This window comes from Ranitomeya variabilis, chromosome 2, assembly GCF_051348905.1.
Source record: "Ranitomeya variabilis isolate aRanVar5 chromosome 2, aRanVar5.hap1, whole genome shotgun sequence".
Lineage (NCBI taxonomy): Eukaryota > Metazoa > Chordata > Amphibia > Anura > Dendrobatidae > Ranitomeya > Ranitomeya variabilis.
In genome coordinates, this window is record NC_135233.1 from 643,346,675 (window position 1) to 643,368,688 (window position 22,014).

General features: G+C 43.7%; 1 protein-coding gene across 2 annotated transcripts in view; it reads left to right on the forward strand.

Moving 5' to 3' along the window:
- The window catches only part of RAB4A (RAB4A, member RAS oncogene family), an 89,208-nt gene extending 79,742 nt beyond the window's left edge, over nt 1-9,466 (forward strand). Inside the window, exons 7-9 of one of the 2 annotated variants that reach the window (XR_013221749.1) lie at nt 2,332-2,469; nt 5,082-8,757; nt 8,813-9,466. Coding sequence is in view for 1 of the 2 variants with exons in the window: in XM_077289124.1 (XP_077145239.1) it covers nt 2,332-2,447 (116 nt within the window). In the remaining variant the exon portion in view is untranslated. Of the gene's footprint in view, nt 1-2,331; nt 2,470-5,081 lie in introns of both variants that reach the window. The other variant, XM_077289124.1, reaches the window with a different exon arrangement.
- Nucleotides 9,467-22,014: the final 12,548 nt, after the last annotated feature.

Below are 22,014 nucleotides of genomic sequence, written 5' to 3' on the forward strand. Positions count from 1 at the left end.
ATATATATATATATATATACACTCACTGGCCACTTTATTAGGTACACCTGTCCAACTTCTTGTTAACACTTAATTTCTAATCAGCCAATCACATGGCGGCAACTCAGTGCATTTAGGCATGTAGACATGGTCAAGACAATCTCCTGCAGTTCAAACCGAGCATCAGTATGGGGAAGAAAGGTGATTTGAGTGCCTTTGAACGTGGCATGGTTGTTGGTGCCAGAAGGGCTGGTCTGAGTATTTCAGAAACTGCTGATCTACTGGGATTTTCACGCACAACCATCTCTAGGGTTTACAGAGAATGGTCCGAAAAAGAAAAAAAATCCAGTGAGCGGCAGTTCTGTGGGCGGAAATGCCTTGTTGATGCCAGAGGTCAGAGGAGAATGGGCAGACTGGTTCGAGCTGATAGAAAGGCAACAGTGACTCAAATCGCCACCCGTTACAACCAAGGTAGGCCTAAGAGCATCTCTGAACGCACAGTGCATCGAACTTTGAGGCAGATGGGCTACAGCAGCAGAAGACCACACCGGGTACCACTCCTTTCAGCTAAGAACAGGAAACTGAGGCTACAATTTGTACAAGCTCATCGAAATTGGACAGTAGAAGATTGGAAAAACGTTGCTTGGTCTGATGAGTCTCGATTTCTGCTGCGACATTCGGATGGTAGGGTCAGAATTTGGCGTAAACAACATGAAAGCATGGATCCATCCTGCCTTGTATGGAGCATCTTTGGGATGTGCAGCCGACAAATCTGCGGCAACTGTGTGATGCCATCATGTCAATATGGACCAAAATCTCTGAGGAATGCTTCCAGCACCTTGTTGAATCTATGCCACGAAGAATTGAGGCAGTTCTGAAGGCAAAAGGGGGTCCAACCCGTTACTAGCATGGTGTACCTAATAAAGTGGCCGGTGAGTGTATATATATATATATATATATATATATATATATATATATATATATATATATATATATATATATATATATATATATGTATATATGTATATATGTATATATGTATATATGTATATATATAATTATTATCCCTCAAAGTCCACACTCCCAGTAGGCCATGTCGCACGCAAACCATAACGGTGAAATCTGCACTATAATATGTCACTTCTTCCCTTTCGATTTTTGCACTGTTCCTCAAAAGTCGTTTATAATTACATAGAGGGTGCTGGTGTCCTCATGAGAAATTGCTTAACAAAGGAAGAGGTCCATTTTTTCCTATTAGCCCTTTTCAAAATTAAAAATCTAGGGCTAAAACAACATTTTAGCGGTAAAAATGTAATTTCTTTCTTTGCCGCCCAATGGAATACATTTCTGTGAGGGGTCTATATGATAGAAGATACCCAAACGTGACAACATTCTAAAAACTGCACCCCTCAAGGTGCTTAAAACCACATTCAAGAAGTTCATTAACCCTTCAGATGCTTCACAGGAATTTTTGGAATGTGAGGAAAAAATGAGCATTTCACTTTTTTTTTTAACAAAAAAATTTACTTCAGATCCAATTTTTTTTTATTTTGACAAGGGTATTTTTTGTTTTTCTTGTCAGTTTTTTTTACACACCTTGTTTTTCCCATGAGGTCATTATAGCCCTTATAGGCTTCATTTCAACATTAAAATATAGCATCCTGTAATCACATTATTATTGGCTACCGCTTTCTGAACTGCATACATAGCGCTCATTCGGTACTGTGTATGCAGCGCTCAGGAAGGCAGAGATTGTAATACGGTCTTTCCTTTAATGGAGAGTTGGCTGTATCTGATTACAAATTAGCACCATTTTTGTGCAATGGCGGGAGAACACCAAAAGTCACAACATTTTGCACAACTCCGCTTGTGCAAAATGTTGTGACTTTTGGTGTTCTCCCGCCAGTTTGAATGGGCTCTGCTCTAATGGGTGGAGTTAGGGAAGAGCCAGGGTGTTCCACACTCATCCAATGTGTTAAAAGTCCTCGCATTTTGTACTTCAGAGTCTGGAGTAGCATTTCTGGCACAACTAATGATGGCGCACACCACTCGAGAAGCTCCAAATTCATGAAGGTGCATTGTACTCCAGCAAGATTGTCAGTGTGTATTAATGAATCTCCCACGCAGAGTTCAAATATAGTTTGTGTTTGGGCATAGCAGCCACTGAGAATTTCCTTCAGTTTCTATCACCTGAATCCACACAAAATGTTGCTTTAAAATTACAACTTCACTTTTTTCATAGCATTCAAGTTGGTTCGAGAAATACATTTTTTGGCCTTTATTTTGCTATGACTTATTCAGTTGTGTGCTTGGCTTTTTAGAATTTTTATATTTGTGATCTTTTCCTATCAGGTGAACTTGATCCAGAAAGAATGGGGTCAGGTATTCAGTATGGGGATGCTGCTTTACGACAGCTGAGATCACCACGCCGCTCACAGACCCAAAGTGCTCAGGAATGTGGCTGCTAGAATCTATTCTTAAAGACTCGAGGTAAATACAAGTGGTTAAATAATTTCATAACTTCAAGGTGGGTTGACCTGGACAATTTGTGACACGTGGGAAATGTCCGGCTCTTTGGACCAGGAGAGCCAAAGGGCTGGAAATTTAAAGGCAACGAAGCACAGTGTTGGCAGCATTGCGGTGGGCACCTTACCTGTGTAGGCCTGACCTTTCAATGCAGGTTAGGTGTATACACAACATTAAAGATTGAAGGTAGACAGAAGAAAGCTAAAATGGGAGCAAGACAAAGAGCTGAAGGAGAAAGAACAGGAATGTAACAGGAACAAACCTAGAAAAAAGGACTGTGATCGAGCCCGAGATCAAGGCAAGGATAAGAGATCAGAGTAAGGGTACCGTCACACATTGAAATTTCCATCGCTACGACGTTACGATTCGTGACGTTCTAGCGATATCGTTACGATATCGCAGTGTCTGACACGCTACTGCGATCAGACACCCTGCTGAGAATCGTACGTCGTAGCAGATCGTTTGGAACTTTCTTTCGTCGCTTGATCACCCGCTGACATCGCTGGATCGTTGTGTGTGACAGCGATCCAGCGATGTCTTCGCTTGTAACCAGGGTAAACATCGGGTAACTAAGTGCAGGGCCGCGCTTAGTAACCCGATGTTTACCCTGGTTACAAGCGTAAACGTAAAAAAACAAACCGTACATACTCACCCGTCGGTGTCCTTCAGGTCCCTTGCCGTCTGCTTCCTGCTCTGAGTGCCGGCCGGAAAGTGAGAGCAGATCACAGCGGTGCTGCGATCTGCTCTCACTGTACGGCTGCACTCAGAGCAGGAAGCAGACGGCAAGGGACCTGAAGGACACCGACGGGTGAGTATGTACGGTTTGTTTTTTTACGTTTACGCTGGTAACCAGGGTAAACATCGGGTTACTAAGCGCGGCCCTGCGCTTAGTTACCCGATGTTTACCCTGGTTACCCGGGGACTTCGGCATCGCTCCAGCGCCGTGATTGCAAAGTGTGACCGCAGTCTACGACGCTGGAGCGATAATCATACGACGCTGCGACGTCACGAATCGTGCCGTCGCAGCGATGAAAATTTCAATGTGTGACGGTACCCTAAGGCTATGTTCACAAATTGTGTTTTTCATGTGTTTTTTCCCCACAGGCAAAACCTGCTAAAACCTTGGCAGTAAAAAAAACTTGCTTCTAAAAAGCAGATTTTGCTTTGTTTTTTTGCTGTTTTTGTCATTGTTCATTTGTCTCTTGTGCATGCTGATAAAGTTTAGTGCATAAAAAAATCTGGTTCCACTTCATCAGGTTGTAGCATCAAAAACACGGCAAAAACTGATACCTGCATTTTTTTGCACCACCCATTGCTTTCAATGGATAAAAACTGCTGAAAGTGACATGCTGCATTTTGCAGAAAAGCGTGTGCGTGAGATTTCTGAAATCTCAGACTTTGCTGGTACTGTAAAACGCAGCATAAAAAAAGCTGACAAAAAACACAACGTGTGAACATAGCATAAGAATCATAGCCGATCAACTGACATCTATGCTAATTATACTCATGGCTGAGTAACAGGAGCAGTTTGATCTGCTGTTTATTAAATTGATAAAAATCAGTAAATCACATGGTTTCGATTTGTTGGTACTGGTAAAAATACATGTTACGATACGCTCTATTGTAATACACAGTAGCAGCTAATTGACATACTTAATTTTGCTTAATATTTGATAAAAAATATTATTAGTAGTAAACATATTACAATTAGCAATAATAATATTAACATTGATCAGAATTATATTCAGCCTATTGGTACGGCTCTCCACAACAGTCAGTCTCTCACATGGCCCATCAGGAATATGAATTGCCCACCGCTGCTCCAGAGTGAGAAATGAAGTGAATAAGGAGCAGTTAGGGAAATAGTTTGGATTTATGTGCATCGTAATTCCAAGCACATTTACCGGTGCTAACTTCATGGCTACCACTATTCATATAGATTAGAGGGAGCTGCTACTTAACTAACTTTGCTGAACAGTGTTGTAAGAAATCACAGGAAAAATAGCAGCCATATTTGCAATACAATGTCCAGACACAAATGCACAACAGGATGCAGCGGGTCCTCCATGATAAAGGCGGGGGCAGCAGAGGTGCAAAATGCTGAAAGCAACCACTTACCAATCCCTACAACATCTGCGAGGCGTCTGCCTAGTATTCTAATGCATAAATCTGCATAGGGCGTCATTCACACTATTGCATGAGATGCCCCTCTATCCATATAGCAGGCTATTACTGACGCCCCTAGCATTACATCAGGCAGGCTGCCAATACCAACTGTGCACCCACAGGCCAGACACCGCACATTACCCAGATATCACTGAACAGTGTTATATGTGATCGTTAATTACATGGCGGGATGTTGTGCAATGTACCATTGACACCCTGGTTATTTTTTTGGCTGTGAAAAAGAATGGAAATGCCATATATTATGAGATTACTGTAGCACCATTATGCAAACATTTTTACCTGCTGACATAATTATGCATTTTGTTATTAATACAGCCCTGAATGAATGTTAGAATGTAAGGTTTTGTGATGCACCTTGTTGCTCATATGTTTTTTTTCTTGGTTTTTAGGTGTATATATCAATCTAGGACCTAAATAAAGATACTTTCTGCCATTCTCCCTACTGCTCTTTCTGCAGAGCAAGGACGGACTTGTTGCAGAGCAGCACAAGAGTAGCAGAGTGGTGTGGTGAACACTAATGTACAGCGGACTGCAAAAACTGTGTCTGAAATCATTTACTGGATAATACTATTTACTTTATGTATTGTATCTATACACTTTTCTATTGTACATTGCCCTGTCTGCACATGACTTGTTGTATTCTGCGTTCCCTTTAGAAGTTCAGTTTGAGCATGGCCTGTTAAAAATTTTCTTTTTCCCTTTGCTCATAATTGGTGTAGAAACACAAAAATGTATTTAGCTTTTTAGCTGTGTAAAATAGAATCCCAAATCCTGTTATATCTACTGACTTCCATAGCCATATGAAGGACCCCTCCTAAGGCCGTGTGTGGGCAGCCGTGGTGATTTATGTGCATCATTTGCCAACACAGCATTGGTAAAGTAGGATAACCTTCCATCTGCATCGTCGTCTTACTTTCTGCCAACTCCAGTATACATTGCTGCCCTTCTCTTGTGCAGTGACAGATGATATACATTACACCTCCTCCTACGCACACTTTTTTTTCTTATTTAAACGTTTGTCACAACAATTATATTTTCCAAGCCTTTTTTTTTCTTATTTTGCAACATGCACTTTTTCTGTCATTCTACAAAACCTATGGAAAATTCGTCATAAGCCATCAGAGCATGCTACATTTTGAAAAAATGCCACTAACCCTAAAAACGCAATCAAATCAATATGTTTGTATGTATTGCATTTCATATTGCGCTATAGACTTTAATGGTAACATTTGACCATAGCATAAAAAAAATGAAAAACACTTCTGGGTAGAATCTGTAAATGCAGTCTCCACTGTTTATGGTAAAGGATCTAATCCGTTTAATATGTTAATATGTTTTGGAGAATTGACTATTTCACAGTATGATTTCTGAAATGTACCTTAACATTTCCATCATTTCCATGGGTAAGCGGCGAGGTGCTGCATATGTGAACATGACAGCGATAGGGTTTTGCACAAAAACTGCAATATTTTAAACTCTCCTAAATATCTGCTTTGTGTACTGTTACATATTCTGGATCATTTTTGCTTTACTAGGCTTTAGAGCAGGTGCAGACATCAGGGGCCCCTGTGCAAAGGCTGTATATGGGCCCTTTGCCATCCAGTAGTTCATAATTACCCCTTTGTGTCTGTAACGGAAGGTGATTGATGCTTTAGAGGTGGAAATACGCACCCTTACCACCTGGGCCCCCGTCTGATTGCATAGGTTGCACCAATGGTATGTCGGCCCCTGCTTTAGAATGCTAAGACTTTATTTGTGCTAGATGTATGAAAAACTAGTTTGCCTTACTCTTGTGGTGACATACCGCCTAACTGGTAATACTTGCTTGTCCGTGCTAGTTAGAAAGCATTACTGTATTATGAAGGACACACTTGGTTTCAACAGCATGTATAAATAAACATCAATGTCCCCTGAAAATCTTTGGGGCTTATATTCTAAAACTGTGTCCTGTCAGTTATCACTAGTAGATGTATTGGTAATTGAAGTATTGCGGTGCTCCTCAAGGTGATAAGGTAGACTGAGATATTTAGTGCTGTAGTGAAGGAAACACTTCTGCATGGGGCACTATTAGGCTGCATGCACAGGGTTTTTTGATGTGTCTTTTGGATTGGGTCCGCTCCACAATACGCCTGAGAAATTGTTCAAACACTCGATTCATCCTAATCTTTTCTATTGGCAAACCACTTTTCTATTCATTTGTTCAGTCACTTGAGCATTTTTCTTCTGCTTCAGGTTTGGAAAAAGCGCGTGTCACTTATTTGCAGCATCTCCTGATGGAATGTGCTCCAAACTAGGCACTGTCTAATCAAAAAAACCTTCAAAACGCTTGAACAACTCTTCACAAAAGCTTCAGGAACAGAAAGCTTCTCCACAAACTCTCCAACAGAGGAGCATCTCCTGAAGGGGTTTCCATTGGGAAATGTAGCCTTTTTACCTTCTCAAAACAAATTGGTGTGCACATACCCTTACAGTGCATTCACACGGTCATTTTGGCGCTTTTGGAAAATTCTTTAAACATTTGCTTAACAGCCCTGTTGAGACACACTGCATTTTCCAGCAGTCACTACATTACCACGAGCGTTCTGGCACTTGGCATTGAAAAGGGACATGTAGACCTGTCAGCAGTCAACTTAATTCTAGAAGACTGCAAGATCTTATTTTCTTGTTCAGCTTTAAAAAATAAGTCTTATTTTAAAATGCTCATTTTAAGCATTTTGTATGTTAGTGTTACACTGAAGGATCTAATGTCCAGCAGTACATAAGTATTGCGGGATATTAGGCCATTGAGTCCCTCCATAGCACTTAAACTTCTAATAATCTAAGTAAAAAAAAAAAGCAAGCATGAAAAATGTTCATTTGAAAGGCCTAAACACAAAAAAAGTACACTTTAGTACTGCTGCATCCACAACGACCCAAGCTATAAAATTATCAACTATTTAACCTGTACCAGTGAACAATGTAAAAAACGACACTGCAAAAATACTATATATTGTTGTGGTTTTTTTTTCATCGCCCCGCCACAGAAAATGTGGAATTTTTGTTTTATTTTACTCACTTATATAGTGCCATTAATTCCACAGTGCTTTACAGACATTATCAGAACTGTCCCCATTGGGACTCACAATCTAGATTCCTTATCAGTATATCTTTTGGAGTGTGGGAGGAAACCGGAGTACCCAGAGGAAACCCATGCAAACACGGGAAGAACATAGAAACTCCTTGCAGATGTTGTCCTTGGTGGGATTTGAACCCAGGACCCCAGCGCTTCAAGGCTGCAGTGCTAACCACTGAGCCAAAATGCAATCAGAAAGTCCTATGTAAACAAACATGGCGTAACAGAAAACGTCCTCATAAGAATAAAGAAACAAATCCTAAACTGCTGTTTATTTCTTCATTCTGTCTCCCAAAAAGCAGAATTTATTTATTTTATTCACTTATATACTGCCATCACATTCCACAGCGCTATACAGATATTACCATTACTGTCCCTAATCGGGTTCACAATCTAAATTCCCAATCAGTATGTCTTCGGAGTGTGGGTAAATGGAGAACCCGGAGGAAACCCACTTAAACACGGGGAGAACATACAAGTGCTTCTCACTAAATTCGAATATCCCTATACCCCTAGCGGTACTGTCCAGTAGCATGAGGTAGTGTACCCACAGAAGCTGCTCAGGCAGTGCAGCTCATCCAGGATGGCACATCAATGCAAGATGTGGCAAGAAGGATAGCTGTGCCTGTAAGCAGTGTCCAGATCATGAAGTAGATGCCAGGAGACAGGCAAGTACACCAGGAGATGTGGAGGGTGCCGTAGGATGGCAAGAACCCTGCAGGACCGCTACCTCCTTTGTTCAAGGTGGAGCAGTGCCAGAGCCCTGCACAATGACCTCCAGCAGGAAAATGACATCCATGTGTCTGCTCAAATGGTCAGAAACACTCCATGAGGGCCCGACATCCACAAGTGGGTGTTAAGCTTACAGCCCAACACCGTGCAGGGTGATTGGCATTTGTAGAGATCACCAAGATTGAAGAGCATCACAGTAGGTTCACACCGAGCATGTGACAGTGTCACGTGACCCACTGCCAAACCTGTCATCCTCCAGCATGACTGGTTTGGCAGTGGGTCAGTAATAGTGTAGGGAGGCATTTCTTTGAAGGGTCGCACATCTCTCCATGAGCTACCCAGAGGAACACTGGCTGCCATTAGGCAATGGGATGAGATTCTCAGACCCAGTGTGAGACTATATGCAGGTGCAGTGGGCCCTGGGTTCCATCTGATGTATGACAATGCTAGGCTTCGTGGCTGAAGTGTTTCAGCCATTCCTGTATGATGCAAGGTATTGATGGTGTGGACTAGCCTGCCAGCTCCCCAGACCTGAATCCAGTTGAGCATTCTGTGGGACATCATGTCTTGTTCCATCCTCCAGACTGTCCAGGAGTTGACTGATGCTTTAATCCAGGTCTTGGCAGAGATCCCTAAGTAGAACATCTGCCGCCTCATCAGGTGCATACCCAGGCATTGTAGGGAGATCATATAAGGTCATATAGACATGTGGAGGTCACACACATTACTGAGCATCATTTCCTTGTCTTGTGGCATTTCCACTGAAGTTGGATCAGCCTGTTTTTTGATTTTCATTATCAATCCAAATCCAGACCTCCATGGGAAATTGATTTTTATTTACATTGATCATTTTCATGTTTTATATTTTATGTTTTATTGTTCTCAACACATTCCACTATGTAATGAATAAAGGAATATTTCAATCAGTGATATCTAGGATGTGGTATTTTCGTGTTCCTTTTATTTTTTTGAGCATTGTATACAGTAGTGTTAACCCCTTCCCGACATGTGACGGAATAGTACGTCACATGTCGGGACCCCCGCTTTGATGTGCGCTCCGGCGGTGAGCGCACATCAAAGTCGCGACATGTCAGCTGTTTTTTACAGCTGACATGTGCGCGCAATAGCGGCGGGTGAAATCGCGATCACCCGCCGCTATTAACTAGTTAAATGCCGCTGTCAAACGCAGACAGCGGCATTTAACTACCGCATCCGGCCGTGCGGCCGGATATGAGCGCATCGCCGACCCCCGTCACATGATCGGGGGTCGGCGATGCTCCTCCATTGTAACCATAGAGGTCCTTGAGACCTCTATGGTTACTGATCGCCGGTGGCTGTGAGCGCTCCCCTGTGGTCGGCGCTCACAGCACACCTGCAATTCTCCTACATAACAGCGATCTGATGATCGCTGTTATGTAGCAGAGCCGATCGGGCTGTGCCTGCTTCTAGCCTCCCATGGAGGCTATAGAAGCATGGCAAAAGTAAAAAAAAAAAGTTTTTAAAAATGTGAAAAAAATAAAAAAAATATAAAAGTTTAAATCACCCCCCTTTCGCCCCAATCAAAATAAATCAATAAAAAAAAAACCCAACCTACACATATTTGGTATCGCCGCGTTCAGAATCGCCCGATCTATCAATAAAAAAAAAAAGCATTAACCTGATCGCTAAATGGCGTAATGAGAAAAAAATTCGAAACGCCAGATTTACGTTTTTTTGGTCGCCACGACATTGCATTAAAATGCAATAACGGGCGATCAAAAGAACGTATCTACACCAAAATGCTATCATTAAAAACGCCAGCTCGGCACGCAAAAAATAAGCCCTCACCTGACCCCAGATCACGAAAAATGGAGACGCTACGAGTATCGGAAAATGGCGCAATTTTGTTTTGTTTTTTGCAAAGTTTGGAATTTTTTTTCACCACTTAGGTGAAAAATAACCTAGTCATGTTAGGTGTCTATGAACTCGTAGTGACCTGGAGAATCATAATGGCAGGTCAGTTTTAGCATTTAGTGAACCTAGCAAAATAGGCAAGCAAAAAACAAGTGTGGGATTGCACTTTTTTGCAATTTCACTGCACTTGGAATTTTTTTCCCGTTTTCTAGTACACGACATGCTAAAACCAATGATGTCGTTCAAAAGTACAACTCGTCCCGCAAAAAATAAGCCCTCACATGGCCAAATTGACGGAAAAATAAAAAAGTTATGGCTCTGGGAAGGAGGGGAGCGAAAAACGAAAACGGAAAAAGCTCCGGGGGTGAAGGGGTTAAAAATAATAGCAGTCCAATATGGCTAACCAGATTAATCACTGTTTTGGTATAAATTATATTTTCACATGTCAAACAATTTACCAGTTGGTGCAGTAGAGTCTAAGAAAACCAGCAGAGTCAGCATTCATGATCTGCATGTTTTTGAGTCTGTGTATTAGAATAATTGAAAGGGGGTGGGTTCAAAATAAGTGTGGAGTTCAATTAGTGAGGTTAATCATTCTGTGAAGAAACAGGTGTGAATCAGGTGGCCCTTATTTAAGGGTGAAGCCAGGACACGTTGTACATGCATTCCTCCTTGAAAGGGCTCATACTCACCTGTGAGAAACTTGGATGAGTCTCGCACGTCAATACCCGACACTCAGGAGCGGAGTGTGCGGCTGCATGTATTCCTATGCGGCCGCACGCTCCGATCTGAGTGCCAGGTATTAACATGCTAGACTCATCCGAGTTTCTCGCAGGTGAGTATGGACTATGGCTGTTTCGCGTGTTACACGCTTCAACGGATCCAGTCTGGACCCGTTGAAGCGTGTAACACGCGAAACAGCCGTAGACAATTAACCTAACCAGCTTGCTCTGCATCTATCCTGCCCTCTGTAACCATGTCCACAGCACGTTGTTGAAATAAAGGACAAAGTTTTTTTATCGGAAGATTTGTGCGGTGCTGCTACTTTCTTTCCTATTTGGATTTCCACATATGTTTTTTCAAGCAAGCACGCCATATTCCGGGGATTACCGACTGGTGGGGTTGTTGACTCAGCTATACCTACTGGACTCTGCTAAACCCGCTCAAACAGTGAGTACTCACCTGTTTCTTAGTGCCATTCAGCTTTTTTTCTTGATTTTTTATGGACTCCAAATATTTAACCCCAGACCGAAAATTTCCTCTCCCACTTAGGCTTAGTTCAGACGCTGCGTTTTTGAAGCATTTTTCAACTTTAACATTGCTTTCAACCACTACAAATGCATTCACTGGGAAATGTCATTGTAAAATTTAACGACCCTAGCTGGCCATGTGGTGTGTGACACATAAGCAGACCCATCTTGTTTCATGTACGAAGGAGGGAGGCTATGTGCACACGTTGCGGATTTTGCTGCGGATCTGCAGCTACGGGTCCGCAACAGCTTTCCATGCGTTTACAGTACAATGTAAACCCATGGGAACTGCAATCCACAGTGCCCATGCTGCGGAAAAAAACGCGTGGAAACACTGCGGGTTACATTCCGCAGCATGTCAATTCTTTGTGCAGATTCCACTGCGGTTTACACCTGCTCCACAATAGGAATCCGCAGGTGTAAAACCGCAGGTGGAATCTGCACAAAATCCGCATAAAAACCGCGGTAAAACGCAGTGCCTTTTACCTGCAGATTTCTAAAATCCATTCTACGTGTGCACATACCCTTAAAGTCACAGAGCCTATTTTTACTGGTGCATCAGGCGGCATTAATCTTCTTAAGGCTACTTTCACACTAGCGTCGTGCACGTCGCTATGCGTCGTTTTGTAGAAAAAACGCATCCTGCAAAAGTGCTTGCAGGATGCGTTTTTTTCTCTATAGACTTGCATTAGCGACGCAGTGCGACGCATTGCCACACGTCGCAACCGTCGTGCGATGGTTGCGTCGTGTTGCGTCAGACCGTCGGCACAAAAAAAAGTTGCATGTAACGTTTTTTGGTGCGTCGTGTCCAGCATTTCCGACTGCGCATGCGCGGCCGGAACTCCGCCCCCGCCTCCCCGCACCTCACAATGGGGCAGCGGATGCGTTGAAAAACTGCATCCGCTGCCCCTGTTGTGCGGTGCTTGCACAGTATGCGTCAGAACGTCGCATTGCGACATGCGTCGCTAGTGTGAAAGTAGCCTAAAGGGCCATTATGAAACAGTGGGTCTCCTAAGCTGTTGTAGCTTATGCTGTGAAGCAAACTCCGCCCACGGTAGCAAGGATGCCCAGTCATCCTGCCTGGTAGAAACAAAATGTCGCAGATATGTGACCAGGGTCTGGTTGGCCCTCTCTACCAACCCATTCGTCTCGAGATGATATGCTGAGGAGAGATTCAACTCAATGCTGAGTAGACGACAAAGCTCTCTCCAGAATCGAGACACAAACTGGGGACCCCGGTCACTGACAATTTTGTCCGGCATACCGTGTAGGCGAAATATGTGTTTGATAAACAACGCCGCCAGAGCCCATGCAGAAGGTAGCTGTGGAAGAGGCACCAAGTGCACCATTTTGGAAAAATGGTCGGTGATCACCCAAATAATGGTGCAGCTACGAGACTTGGGTAAGCCCACCACAAAATCCATCCCGACCATCTCCCAGGGCCTGTCTGCCACCGGCAGGGGGTTAAGCAACACAGCTGGCCATTGACGAGGAGGCTTGTTCTTGGCGCAAGAGACACATGCCCGAACATAGTCTGCGACGTCACGGGCCATATGCGGCCACCAATATGTCCTCGCCAGTAGCTCAGATGTCCTTTTGGTCACGAAATGTCCACCCACCCTAGACGAGTGAGCCCAAGAGAGAACCTCCGGACGCAAACTGGATGGTACAAAAGTCTTGCCCGGAGGCAGACTCTAGCGAAACTGGGGCCACAGTTCTCAGGCTCTCGGAAGGGACAAGAAGCTGAGGCTCCTCTTCCTCCTCCTCAGATGATACAACGGAGCAAGAGAGAGCATCGGCACGAATGTTCTTCTCCCTGGAAAGAAAATGGAGGGTGAAATGGAACCGAGAGAAGAACAAGGACCATCTGGCCTGGCGAGAATTTAGCCGCTGGGCGGTCTGTAAATAAGCCAAATTCTTGTGGTCTGTGAATACTTGGAAGGGAAAGCGAGGCCCCTCCAAGAGATGTCTCCACTCTGAGAAGGCCAACTTCATTGCTAGCAACTCCCTGTCCCCAATGGAATAATTCCTCTCCACTGGTTTGAAGGTTTTGGAAAAGAAGAAGCAAGGATGCTTCTGACCTTGAGCATCCTTTTGGAAGAGGACTGCTCCAGCACCAACAGATGAGGCATCCACCTCCATTATAAATGGCTTATCTACATCGGGGCGATGTAGGATGGGAGCGCTAGCAAAATGAGATTTAATAGAAGTGAAGGCCTTGGAGACCTCCACAGACCACAATTTGGGATTTGCTCACTTCTTGGTGAGGGCTACCAAGGGAGCTACCAAAGTTGAGAAATGAGGGATGAACTGGCAATAATAGTTAATGAACCCCATAAAGCACTGCACCGCTTTAAGAGAATGGGGTTCTTGCCAGTCCATCACAGCCTGTAGTTTGGCAGGATCTATAGCCAATCCCTGGGCTGAGATGATATAGCCTAGGAAAGATAAGGACTCCTGCTCAAACACACATTTCTCCAACTTAGCGTAGAGGGAGTTAGTTCGTAAGAGGTCGAAGACTCAGCAAACATCTCTCTGGTGGGAGTCAATATCTGGAGAGGTAGATGAGAATATCATCCAGATAAACTACAACCGAGGTGGAGAGCATATCCTGAAAGATATCGTTTACAAAGTCTTGGAAAACAGCTCGGGCATTACAGAGCCCAAAGGGCATCACTAGATATTCATAATGCCCATCCCGGGTGTTAAAAGCCGTCTTCCATTCATCTCCCTCACGGATGTGAATCAGGTTGTAAGCACCCCGCAGATCTAGTTTAGTAACCACCATTGCTCCCCGAAGCCTATCAAAAAGCTCAGACATCGGGGCAGAGGATATTTATTCTTAACGGTGATGGCGTTAAGACCCCTGTAGTCTATGCATAGACGTAGTTCCCCGTTCTTCTGCACGAAGAAGAACCCAGCCCCTGCAGGTGACACTGACTTTCTAATTAATCCTCTTGCCAGATTTTCCTGGATGTACTGAGACATTGCCTCCGTCTCCGGGAGAGATAACGGATAGACTCGACCCCGGGGAGGCTCAGCACCAGGCAAGAGGTCAATAGGACAGTCATAAGGGCAGTGTGGTGGAAGGGTCTCCGCAGCCCTTTTGGAGAACACGTCCGCATAGGGCCAATATTGCTTGGGCAGAGAGGATAGATCTGCGGGTACCTCAGTTGTAGCCAACCTGAACGCTCTCCCTCTGACATCTACCCCCACAAGATGCACCCCATCCCAAAATTCTGCCTGTGGACCACTCGATATGAGGAGTGATACCGTAGCCAAGGCATCCCTAACCGGACCTCATCAATTCCCTCAGGAATGACAAGCAGAGATATAATCTGATGAGATGGCGACAAGGACAGAGTGAAAGGGATGGTCTGGTGTGTAATCTGTGAGGGCAGTGTCGACCCATTCACCACTCGTACAGTTACTGGTTGAGCTAGCATTACCAGAGGTATTGCGTGACGTTGGGCGAAGGCAGAAGACATAAAATTGCCCTCCGCCCCAGAATCCACGCAGAGCTGTACCGAGTGAGTGAATGAGCCTATTGTAATTGTCCCCTTAACCCCTTCCCGACATTTGACGTACTATCCCGTCGAGGTGGGGTGGGCCCGTATGACCGCCGACGGGATAGTACGTCATCACCGATCAGCGGCGCTCACGGGGGGAGCGCGGCCGATCGCGGCCGGGTGTCAGCTGCATATCGCAGCTGACATCCAGCACTATGTGCCAGGAGCGGTCACGGACCGCCCCCGGCACATTAACCCCCGGCACACCGCGATCAAACATGATCGCGGTGTACCGGCGGTATAGGGAAGCATCGCGCAGGGAGGGGGCTCCCTGGGGGCTTCCCTGAGACCCCCGGAGCAACGCGATGTGATCGCGTTGCTCTGAGGGTCTCCTACCTCCCTCCTCGCCGCAGGTCCCGGATCCAAGATGGCCGCGGCATCCGGGTCCTGCAGGGAGGGAGGTGGCTTACCGAGTGTCTGCTCAGAGCAGACACTTGGTAAGCCTGCAGCCCTGCACAGCAGATCGCAGATCTGGCAGAGTGCTGTGCACACTGCCAGATCAATGATCTGTGATGTCCCCCCCTGGGACAAAGTAAAAAAGTAAAAAAAAATTCCCCACATGTGTGTAAAAAAAAAATTAAAAAAATATCCTAAATAAAGAAAAAAATATATATATATTATTCCCATAAATACATTTCTTTAGCTAAATAAAATAAAAAAAACAATAAAAGTACACATTTAGTATCGCCGCGTCCGTAACGACCCAACCTATAAAACTGCCCCACTAGTTAACCCCTTCAGTAAACACCGTAAGAAAAAAAAACAAAAAACGAGGCAAAAAACAACGCTTTATTATCATACCGCCAAACAAAAAGTGGAATAACACGCGATCAAAAAGACTGATATAAATAACCATGGTACCGCTGAAAACGTCATCTTGTCCCGCAAAAAACGAGCCGCCATACAGCATCATCAGCAAAAAAATAAAAAAGTTATAGTCCTGAGAATAAAGCAATACCAAAATAATTATTTTTTCTATAAAATAGTTATCGTATAAAAGCGCCAAAACATAAAAAAAATGATATGAGATATCGCTGTAATCGTACTGACCCGACGAATAAAACTGCTTTATCAATTTTACCAAACGCGGAACGGTATAAACGCCTCCCCCAAAAGAAATTCATGAATAGCTGGTTTTTGATCACTCTGCCTCACAAAAATCGGAATAAAAAGCGATCAAAAAATGTCACGTGTCCGAAAATGTTACCAATAAAAACGTCAACTCGTCTCGCAAAAAACAAGATCTCACATGACTCTGTGGACTCAAATATGGAAAAATTACAGCTCTCAAAATGTGGTAACGCAAAAAATATTTTTTGCAATGAAAAGCGTCTTTCAGTGTGTGACGGCTGCCAATCATAAAAATCCGCTAAAAAACCCGCTATAAAAGTAAATCAAACCCCCCTTTATCACCCCCTTAGTTAGGGAAAAATAAAAAAATTAAAAAATGTATTTATTTCCATTTTCCCATTAGGGTTAGGGCTAGAGTTAGGACTAGAGTTAGGGCTAGGGTTATTGCTAGGGTTAGGGCTAGGGTTGGGGCTAGGGTTGGGGCTACAGTTAGGGTTGGGGCTAAAGATAGGGTTAGGGTTTGGATTACATTTACGGTTGGGAATAGGGTTGGGTGTGTCTGGGTTAGAGGAGTGGTTAGGGTAACTGTTGGGATTAGGGTAAGGGGTGTGTTTGGATTAGGGTTTCAGTTATAATTGGGGGGTTTCCACTGTTTAGGCACATCAGGGGCTCTCCAAACGGGACATGGCATCCGATCTGAATTCCAGCCAATTCTGCGTTGAAAAAGGAAAACAGTGCTCCTTCCCTTCAGAGCTCTCCCGTGTGCCCAAACAGGGGTTTACCCCAACATATGGGGTATCAGCGTACTCAGGACAAATTGGACATCATCTTTTGGGGTCCAATTTATCCTGCTACCCTTGGGAAAATACAAAACTGGGGGCCAAAAAATAAGTTTTGTGGGAAAAAAAAGATTTTTTATTTTCACGGCTCTGCGTTGTAAACTGTAGTGAAACACTTGGGGGTTCAAAGTTCTCACAACACATCTAGATAAGTTCCTTGGGGGGTCTAGTTTCCAATATGGGGTCACTTGTGGGGGGTTTGTACTGTTTGGGTACATCAGGGGCTCTGCAAATGCAACGTGACGCCTGCAGACCAATCCATTTAAGTCTGCATTCCAAATGGCGCTCCTTCCCTTCCGAGCTCTGTCATGCGCCCAAACAGTGGTTCCCCCCCACATATGGGGTATCAGCGTACTCAGGACAAATTGGACAACAATGTTTGGGGTCCAATTTATCCTGATACCCTTGTGAAAATACAAAACTGGGGGCTAAAAATCATTTTTGTGAAAAAAAAAAAAGAATTTTTATTTTCACGGCTCTGCGTTATAAACTGTAGTGAAACACTTGGGGGTTCAAAGCTATCAAAACACATCTAGATAAGTTCCTTAGGGGGTCTACTTTCCAAAATGGTGTCACTTGTGGGGGTTTTTAATGTTTAGGCACATCAGGGGCTCTCCAAACGCAACATGGCATCCCATCTTAATTCCAGTCAATTTTGCATTGAAAAGTAAAATAGCGCTCCTTCCCTTCCGAGCTCTGCTATGCACCCAAACAGTGGTTTACCCCCACATATGGGGTATCGTCGTACTCAGGACAAATTGCACAACAATTTTTGGGGTCCAATTTCTTCTCTTACCCTTGGGAAAATAAAAAATTGGGGGCGAAAAGATCATTTTTGTGAAAAAATATGATTTTTTATTTTTACGGCTCTGCATTATAAACTTCTGTGAAGCACTTGTTGGGTCAAAGTGCTCACCACACATCTAGATAAGATCCTTAGGGGGTCTACTTTCCAAAATGGTGTCACTTGTGGGGGTTTCAATGTTTAGGCACATCAGGGGCTCTCCAAATGCAACATGGCGTCCCATCTCAATTCCAGTCAATTTTGCATTGAAAAGTCAAATGGCGCTCCTTTCCTTCCGAGCTCTGCCATGCGCCCAAACAGTGGTTTACCCCCACATTTGGGGTATCAGCGTACTCAGGACAAATTGTACAACAAATTTTGGGGTCTATTTTCTCCTGTTACCCTTGGTAAAATAAAACAAATTGGAGCTGAAATAAATTTTGTGTGAAAAAAAGTTAAATGTTTATTTTTATTTAAACATTCCAAAAATTCCTGTGAAACACCTGAAGGGTTAATAAACTTCTTGAAAGTGGTTTTGAGTACCTTGAGGGGTGCAGTTTTTAGAATGGTGTCACACTTGGGTATTTTCTATCATATAGACCCCTCAAAATGACTTCAAATGAGATGTGGTCCCTATAAAAAAATGGTGTTGTAAAAATGAGAAATTGCTGGTCAACTTTTAACCCTTATAACTCCGTCACAAAAAAAAATGTTGGTTCCAAAATTGTGCTGATGTAAAGTAGACATGTGGGAAATGTTACTTATTAAGTATTTTGCGTGACATATGTCTGTGATTTAAGGGCATAAAAATTCAAAGTTGGAAAATTGCGAAATTTTCAAAATTTTCGCCAAATATTCGTTTTTTTCACAAATAAATGCAAGTTATATCGAAGAAATTTTACCACTATCATGAAGTACAATATGTCATGAGAAAATGTCAGAATCGCCAAGATCCGTTGAAGCGTTCCAGAGTTATAACCTCATAAAGGGACAGTGGTCAGAATTGTAAAAATTGGCCCGGTCATTAACGTGCAAACCACCCTTGGGGGTGAAGGGGTTAAAGGACAAATTGGAGGCAAACGTCGCCGTGTCTAGTGTACCTCTACCTACTACCACTGGACGCTGACGTTTCCTCGACCGCTGTGAACATCTGGTGGCAAGATGTCCTGACTGCTGGCAAACATGGCAGACCTTGAGTGCATAAGCGGTCCGGGACTTAGATCCCGCTCGTCACACTTCCATGGCCTCTAGAATACTGGCGGCACAGAGAGACTCCACACATATAGTTGCTTTTGAAGGGAAAGGATGGGTCGGAGCATACTGGTTGCGGGGCAATTTTAGAGGTGATGACGGAGTATTATTCGGATCTTGCTAAATCGCGGGTACATCCAACGATGGAGGAGGTGGATGGTTTTCTGGCAGAGGTTCAGCTTCCTAGACTTTGTACGGTTGATCAGGGACTTCTTGAAGAGCCGTTTAATTTGGAGGAGCTTGATGCTGCACTGGCCTCTAGGCCTAATGAAAAAAAAGCCCCAGGGGTAGATGGTATCCCAGGGGAGGTGTAAATAAAATGCAAAGACTAGGTATTGCTTCCCGCTTTGTTGGAGGTGTATGCTGCTGATCTGGTGGAGGGTGAGTTGTCGCGGTCCATGCCTGAGGCAATAATTGAAGTGTTGGCAAAACATGGTAAGGATCCGACGGATGAGGCTTCTTATCGCCTAATCTCATTATTAACCATAGATATCAAAATCTTGGCCAAAATGTTGGCTAATCGTCTTAACAAGGTGATAACGACACTAATAAACTGGGAACAGTCTGGTTTTATGCCCAATATTTCTACAGCATGTAATCTTAGACGATTGTTTCTCAATATGCAGGTAAAGTCAGACAATATGGGTCAGAGGGTTGTGGTGTCTTTAGACGCCGCTAAGGCTTTTGATAGTGTGGAATGGCGGCATTTGTGGGCGGTTATGAAGGCTATGGGTTTTGGCGATAGATTTATAATTTGGGTGCAATTGTTATATGCCTCTCCAAGAGCAAGGATACGGGTAAATGGGCTCTTGTCGGGGGATTTCCCTTTGTATAGGGGAACGCGGCAGGGGTGCCCCTTGTCTCCTCTCGTTTCCAATTGCTGTTGATCCCTTGGCGGCGGCAATACGGAGGTATAGGGACATAAATGGATTTAGATACGGAAACTATGAAGAAAAGATTGCCCTGTACGCGGACGGATGGATTACCCAGGCATGGCATCTGCTGAGTTATTGCAGAGTAGAATGGAGGTAGTTTAGTTGCCTCGGGAGGGACTTTAACATGTACTGTTGTACAATTTTCAGTAGGTGATGTTGTCATTTGGTTGGATTGGATAATGGGTAAGGGACTGGGGTGAGGGTCCTGTTTTCGTAAAATGAAAATGTATTAATTGGTTTTGTATTAGTGGTACCTGTCTGGAAAAAGTGTCAGACTGTGTTACTGCGTGTCATATGCTTTAATACAAAATTATTTGATTTAAAAAGAGAGGAGTGCACCGTCCATAACTATAAACACACACATGGCACAAGCTTCTTCATCTTCAGCCACACATTAACAATTATATCCAAATGTCATGGTCAAAAATTATTTGTTCTAGTGTAAAGAACACTGTTAAAGGAATGGCACTAAGCGTAGAGATAGCATGTGTAAGACCAGATCTGCAGCAACTGACGGGCCATATGGATTCCCTAGAAGGGGATCATGACACCACTATATCCCATTTAGCGGAGCTGCACCAGTTAGTGTGTTCACAACAAAAAACTGTAAAAGACCTTCATATCCAACTGGAAGATCTTGATAATAGGGACAGGAGATTCAATATCAGAGTAAGGAGTATTCCAGAGTCAAGGGAACAGGAAGACCCTCAGCTAATGTTTCAAACAAATTTCAATTGTTTTGGGTGATCCTCCTTCAACGTCAATTAAGTTTGACAGAGTACATCGAGTCTTACAGCCTAAAGGTACTACAGCTCACCCATGTGACATCATTTGCTCTCTGCATTATTACGAGACTAAAGAAAGGATTATGACAAAGGCAAGGTCTCAGAGGGAGATATATCTGGGTGCTGAAATAAACCTGTTTCTGGATCTGTCACATATTACCCTACAGAATAGGAAACTCCTTAAACCTTTATTAAATGTCCTGATGAACCAACAAATCCCCTATAGGTGAGAATTTCTTTTTGCCCTAACAGCTTGTCGTCAAGGAATTTCTATGACATTGCATTCTTTGGAGAACCTACCAGCTTTCTGTGAAGCTTTGGGTCGGCAACCTCCCAAGATTGTGGACTGGGAAGCCTTACACCCTCAGGTCCAGGCCCTCTGGTTTAAAATAAAAAAGAAGGGATTGGAAGGGTCCAGGTGACAAGAGGGGAAAAGCGGATGGGGGAGGGATTTCTTCTTCTACACCTAGCTGAGTTCACTTTTATTAAAGATCAATAATATTACTGAGGCGTTCTTTTAAGGGTCTTGGGAATATTGAATTTATTGCTCTCTTTATCCAAGTGCTGGACTTTTTTCATACTCTCATACTGGATATTACTGTATTCAGAGTCGTTCATAAGATATGTGTGTGCTCCAGAGGCTATACACATCAAAAAGCCTGGTGGTGCTCTGGACTGGTTTGTTGAAGGTTTCCCCCCCCCCGCCCCACATACCCTCTTTTTTTGTTTCCAGCGCAGGTTCAGTCTCAGACTCCACCCCCACAAAAAAACAGTCTTGGGGGTTACACTATTCCATATGAATTCCTAGTGGGCTCCCTTTGTGTCACAGGAGTAACCCCATTCCAGATTCCCCTGGGAAATGAGGTATTTTGTTTATGAAAGTATGTATTTTCTCGACAACAAAAAAATGTTTGTGTCCTTGCCTATCCCTTACCCTTGTGTTTCTACCCCTTTCATTTGCTTTGGTACAGCTCCCTCAGTTGAGGGTGAGGAAATTCTCTGTGTCTGGGAAGTCGGCAGTCATCTGGAGGTCGTAGACTGGAGTCAGGTTCCAGATATTCCATACAAAGGAGTAATGCTACTGGGACTAAAGGTACCGTT